The sequence below is a fragment of the Panthera uncia genome, chromosome D1 (genome assembly GCF_023721935.1).
Source record: "Panthera uncia isolate 11264 chromosome D1, Puncia_PCG_1.0, whole genome shotgun sequence".
Taxonomy (NCBI): domain Eukaryota; kingdom Metazoa; phylum Chordata; class Mammalia; order Carnivora; family Felidae; genus Panthera; species Panthera uncia.
This window is the reverse complement of record NC_064808.1, coordinates 100,222,421-100,228,420: the sequence shown is the minus strand read 5'-3', so window position 1 is coordinate 100,228,420 and position 6,000 is coordinate 100,222,421. Positions and strand designations below refer to the sequence as shown.

Genomic DNA, 6,000 nt, shown 5'->3' with positions numbered 1-6,000 from the left:
CTACCTCTCATGAGGCAGCTCAGTCCCTGGGAACAGCTGCTGTGACTATACTGCTGGGTCCCCCAGGTCCCATGGCCTCCTGCTGCAGCTGATGTACTAAGGACTCTGCTAAAGCGGCCCCCAGGCTGCAGCGAAGAGGTCAATGCCCCAGCCCCTGTGTGCTCTACTCCATTACAAGGGATTCTCAAGCAGGACTGATGTGTACCAACACCTTGTGCAGATTTCAGTCAAACAGCCCCATGGAGAACACAGGACTCAGCAGACTGTGCTCAGCCAATGTTGGATCTAACTGGCCATGACTGGACCCCCTCCCCTTCTGGTAAATTCTATCCCCAGGGGCTCCTCAGCCAGCAAACAGGTTTCTGAAATGCACCCACAAATTTGCCAAGGCATCCCAAGGGTTTCTGAGCTTAAACTCAAGATGGAACTTTCCCCAAAACTGGCTTTTCTCCCCTTGCCCCTTTAACCCAGCACCATAATACTGAAGTTTTGTTTCAAAAAACAGATTGGAATCTCTTTAAAACTGTGTGCATTTATTCAAAGTGTGAATGTGTCTCATTCAGCTCCAAATCCTAGGATTCCCTGGATAATAACTAACACGTATTCCTACTGACTAGATGCCTGGCACTTTAACCATAAACCTTGGGAGAACGTGCCATTTCTCCAGTTTATAGACGAGAAAAGATCAGAAGATTACAGAGCTCTCTGAAGGTCTCACATCTAGCAATAAGCCCAGATTTCACCCAAGTTTGCCTCTCCCAAGTACATTGGAGATTGTCCCCTTTTTGGGCCAGGGATAGTAAGATGATCAGAGAGATGCCCCTTCCTTAGAAGAAAAAGGGACGAACACCTGGCCCTGATTCAGAGACCTGCTTCCAGCCCCTGACCGGGTACGCATCCTGGACCCAGGGCCCCCAGCCCGGCCACGAACTGGCAGCGCGCTGGCTCCGGAACCAGAGCGCTGAGGCCTCGCCCGCACCAAGAGTCTAGGCACGCCCCCGGCCGCTGGGCACGCCCCCGACACTGGCCACGCCCCCCGTCCCTGGTCAGTCACAGCCCGCCAACAGCCGCCATTTCCTGTCCGGCCCCTGGGCGTGTCAGGTCAGTGCCGTGGGGTGTCTCGGGGTCTTTCTTGGGATGTGGTCCTGATCTGGCCGTCAGCGCCGAGCAGAGGACACTGGTGTGGGCCTCAGCAGATGGGACGGTGACCCCCCGCGGGCTGGGACTTCGGCTTTGGGAACTGGGGCCGGTGGACGCTGTGGAGCGGTTGCCCGGCAACGGTGCCGTCGGCCCCGCCCCTCCGGCCCCGCCCCGGCTCGTCGCTGGGGTCCCGCGTGCGTGCCCTCCCCCGGCCACGGGCCCCCCGAGAGTTCGCGTCCGACCCTGGTTGCGCCTGCCCGGAGAAGTGCTGAGCCTTCCTTCTAACCCGGCAACCTTCGGCAAGTTAACTCGCTTCACTAGGCCTCAGTTCTGGAAGGAACTGGAAGGAACCCTAGCGCTCGTCTAGTTAAGCCACATGTCCCACCTCCCCCGTTTTATAGATAAGGGCGCCTCGCATTTACCAGCATTTACCACTCATCGTGTGCCTGGCTCTTTCAGTGAACCCCCAGGGTAGCCCTCTCGGTTCCTATTACCGTTTCCATAGAATGAGTTAGGCTCAGAGAGGTTGGTGAATTTAGCTGAGGTCACACAGCTTATAACCGGTGGGGTCTCAAGAGGTCAAATCACTCCCAGCTTGTTTGTGTATCAGAGTTCAAATTTGCAGTAACTGGAGCGTTACAGGTCTGCACTACTGCTAAACCTAATCGTAAGTCAGAATCTCTCGGCGAGTGTTTAAAAGTATCCATTCCCCGGCGCCCAGGCAAGGTTACTGACTCTGGCGCCAAGGCTGAGGACTGTGTATACTTAACACATTTTTTGGACGACTTTTATGGCCTTTGGGTGAGCTTTGGGAACCACTGGCTACAACGTGAGGCCTTTTTACTCACAAACGACTGAGAGAGAAGTAATAAACCCAAAGTACCTGGACAGGAACAGAGATGCTGGTGCATGCACAGTGCCATCGAGTTCTCATCCCTTCAGCCAATTTTTAGCTTCTCTTCACACCTAGGAAACAAGACAGAGGCTTATATTTTGTTTTAATTTCTTTTCTTTTTTAATTTTTTTTTTTTACATTTATTCATTTTTGAGAGAGAAAGATAGAGCACAAGCGGGGGAGGGGCAGAGAGAGAGGGAGGCGCAGAAACCGAGGCAGGCTCCAGACTCCCAGCTGTCAGCACAGAGCCCTATGCGGGGCTCGAACTCACAAACCATGAGATCATGACCTGAGCCGAAGTCGGAAGCTTAACCCACTGAACCACCCAGGCACCCCTGTTTTAATTTCTTTTTAATGTTTATTTATTTATTTTTTTTAGAGAGAGACAGAGTGTGAGTTGGGGAGGGGCAGAGAGAGAGGGAGACACGGAATCCGAATCAGGCTCCAGGCTCTGAGCTGTCAGCACAGAGCCCCACACCAGGCTGGAGCTCAGGAACCCTGAGATCATGACCTGAGCCGAAGTTAGCCGCTTAACCGAGCTTAACCGACTGAGCCACCCCAGCGCCCCTGTTTTAATTTCTTTTTAATGTTTTGTTTTTGAAGAGAGAGACAGAGTATGAGTGGGGGAGGGGTGGAGAGAGAGGGAGACAAAGAATCCCAAGCAGGCTCCAGGCTCTGAACTATCAGCACAGAGTCCCATGCCAGGCTCGAACTCAGGAACCGTGAGTTGAGCTGAGCCGAAGTCAGCCGCTTAACCCACTGAGCCACCCAGGCTCCCCCTAGAGGCTTATATTTTAAGCAAGTTTGGACATTTAAATGCACATTCTCCCGTTCCTGGTTACCAGTCACACAGCTAGGTCCAAGCTTCTGGCTGGGCGGGCCTGTCACGACCAAAGTCCAGTGTTACTTTCCTCCATTCCTGGCAGCCCCTCCCCTCCTGGTCTCCTTTATACCCAGTCCCTGAATCACAGCAGTGGATGTCGGGCTTGGAGGAACATTTTGCAGAGCAGTTTTCCCAGAGGAGGGAGGGCTGACAGCTTTCCAGAAGCATCACCACAAATAATGAGTATCACTTGCTTGGCCTTCCCAGCAATCAGAGTGAAATAGATCACCTGCCGTTATTCATGACGTTATTTATGAACACAAACCCATCTTAAAAATAACCACTTGGCTCTTAGTTTTAGAAGGCTAATAAGCCTGAAAAATCCTGTTTAGCGTTTTATTACTATTAATTCTCATCACTTCCACTGCCTCCCTCAGGGATTCTGGTTGACGATGGCGGACGATCACGAGAAAGACTTGCAGAAATTTCTTAAAAATGTGGATGAAATCAGTAAGTACCAGTAAATCATAAACAAATTAATTCTGCGTTAGTAAGGTGGGGTGACTGAAGAGAAGTGACCACCCGAAGTTAGTTCCTGGGTTGCCTGATAGGTTTATGACTCTAAGAGAAAATATAACTGGAATTAAACAGAAAAGGTATTAAGAAGCAAGTAATATTAGAGCCTGGGGTAGTATTTTGAGGCTGTTCATTGGTATCAGAGAAGCCATTAACATTCTGATGGGAACTGAGGGGGACAAGTCTCCTCCATATTCGGTCCCCTTCCACGTAGACTTCACGTCAAAGGAGCCCTAGCTGTTCCCTTCGAGATCGCTCAGGAACCTCAGTGATCAGTCTCCTCTTGCTTTAGGGCAGAGCCATTTCTGATTTTGAGCTGCAGAAGCAAAATCAAGTGGCTCTCCCCCTGGGTCCATCTGATTACATGAATGGCTTTTGGTTGTCCTATCCCCATCTCTCTGCCTCTAGGCAAGAAGACAGAAGACCCCTTCCCCAGCTCAGATAGGTGGGATCTCAAAGGACAGACTCTGATCCCACAAAGCACATTCACTAGATTCCAAAGTAGTTTGTTCCTATTCTTCAAGCTTCAGGGAGCTTGTTTGATGATGGAAACAAGCAAACCAACAACCCAACAAATCTTGCATATCAAACAGAAATAGGTTGAAATTGCTCCTTCTAGCAGCCTGTATGGGTCCAAAGCAGGCTCCTTCTAGCAGCCTGTATGGGTCCAAAACCATTAAAACGGTTTTAAAAATAGTCTGGGTCACTTGATAAAAGATAACATCCCTGGGCCTCTCCTCTGCCCATCCCTAAATGCTGTTCTGCTGAGTTCTGGCCTGGGCCCACTTGCTGCTCACTTTGCTCTTCAGGGGGTCTGGTCCAAGCACAGGGTTTTCCCAACAACCCGTTTACTCACGACCCCCACATCTCCATTGCCACCCGGCCTTCTTTGCCGAGGCTCGGGCTCTGTGCCACTCGTCACGGCCACAGTACCCCACGAACACGGCAGACTTAATGCATCCAAAGTGCAGTTGCTTGTTGCCCTACCCTTCTATCCTCCTCCCAAATAATACCGCTTCTCCTCCCTTCCCCTTCATTCTAGTCTCTGTTGGCACAACCATCCAGAAGTTTACCAGTCACATTGGACTCCTGCCATCTCACCCTCCATTCGATCAGCCATCAAGTTTAGCTTTCTTCTCCAACTCCTTCCTCCCCACCCCCTGCTTTGTCCTGGTTCTCTGACCCAGACTGTTTCAACAACCCCCTGATTGTTGTTCCTGCCTCCAGGCTTACGCTCCCCACAGAGTAATGTATCTAAAAATGCAAATCTGACCCAGACACTTCTCTGCTTGGATTCTCTCCGCAGCCACAATAAACTTCAAGCTCTCATCAGGGACTTAAGCCCTCCCGTGACCTTGTCCTTACTGCTTGCCTCTCCTTACCTCACACTTCTATTTCCTCTGCACACACCCTGGTGGTTCATGCTCTGCATGTTGCCTTTGACATTCCCTCTGCCTCCCTCCCCATCTGTCTTTACCGGCTCGCTTTCATTCACGCTCAGAGTTCTTGCAGGTACCATTTATACCAGTACTAGCCGACAGAACTTTCGGTGGTGATGGAAATGTCCTCTAATCCGCACTGTCCACTATGGTAGCCAGTAACTGCATGCAGTTGTCGAGCATGTGAAATGTGGTTAGTGCTATCCGGTAACTGAATTTCCAATTTTATTTCATTTGTAGTTACTTTACATTTGTAGAGCCACCTGTGTAGATTCTATGCATTCATTTCCTGGGCTCTTGCTATGTACTGAGCTTTGCTAGGCACCAGAGAGACCGGTAATAATAAATAAGACTTCCCTTCCTTCGGGATATCTAGAGTCCAGTGGGGAGAACAGATACTACACAAGCCATCTGGAATGTGATGTATGATACAAAGGGAGATTTGAGATTTGCAAAGTACAAGAGACTGTAACTCAGTTTACAAATTGTATCAGTCTGGTTGGGCTGCTGTAACAAAACACCGACTGAATGGCTTAAGCAGTAGAAATTTACTTCCCACAGTTCTGGAGACTGGAAGTCCAAGACTAAGGTGTCGTCAGTTTTCGTTTTTCCTGAGGCCTCTCTCTCTGGCTTGGAGATGGCCTCCTTCTCGCCGCATCCTCACATGGTCATTTTTCTGTGTGTGTGTGTGTGTGTGCGTCCCTGACGTCTCTTCCTCTTCTTATGAGGGCACCAGTCCTGTTGTTCAGTGCTCCATCCTCTTGACCTCATTTAACCTTTTTTTAAAAGTTTATTTATTTATTTTGAGCGAGACAGAGACAGAGCGAGTGGGGAAGGGGCAGAGAGAGACAGAGAGAGAGGATCCCAAGCAGGTTCCACACTGCCAGCACAGAGCCCACCTGCCACGGGGCTCGAACCCATGAAGCCACGAGATCATGACCTGAGCTGAAACCAAGAGTCGGATGTTTAACCGACTGAGCCACCCAAGCGCCCCCTCATTCAACCTTAATTCCACCTTTAAAGGCTCTCTGCCAGTACAGTCACATGGCGGCGGGGGGGGGGGGGGGGGGGGGGGGGGGAGCGGGGTTGGGCATCAGCATAGGAATGGGGTGGGGGCCACACTTCCA

At 50.6% G+C, this 6,000-nt stretch overlaps 1 protein-coding gene across 3 annotated transcripts in view; it reads left to right on the top strand.

Annotated features, from left to right (window-relative positions):
- Positions 1 to 1,033: 1,033 nt before the first annotated feature.
- The window catches only part of TTC12 (tetratricopeptide repeat domain 12), a 53,637-nt gene continuing 48,670 nt past the window's right edge, over positions 1,034 to 6,000 (top strand). For all 3 annotated transcript variants that reach the window (XM_049613071.1, XM_049613053.1, XM_049613063.1), the window contains exons 1-2: positions 1,034 to 1,101; positions 3,296 to 3,368. In XM_049613071.1, the coding sequence (XP_049469028.1) occupies positions 3,311 to 3,368 (58 nt within the window). In that variant the 5' untranslated portion in view covers positions 1,034 to 1,101; positions 3,296 to 3,310. The remainder of the gene's footprint in view (positions 1,102 to 3,295; positions 3,369 to 6,000) is intronic.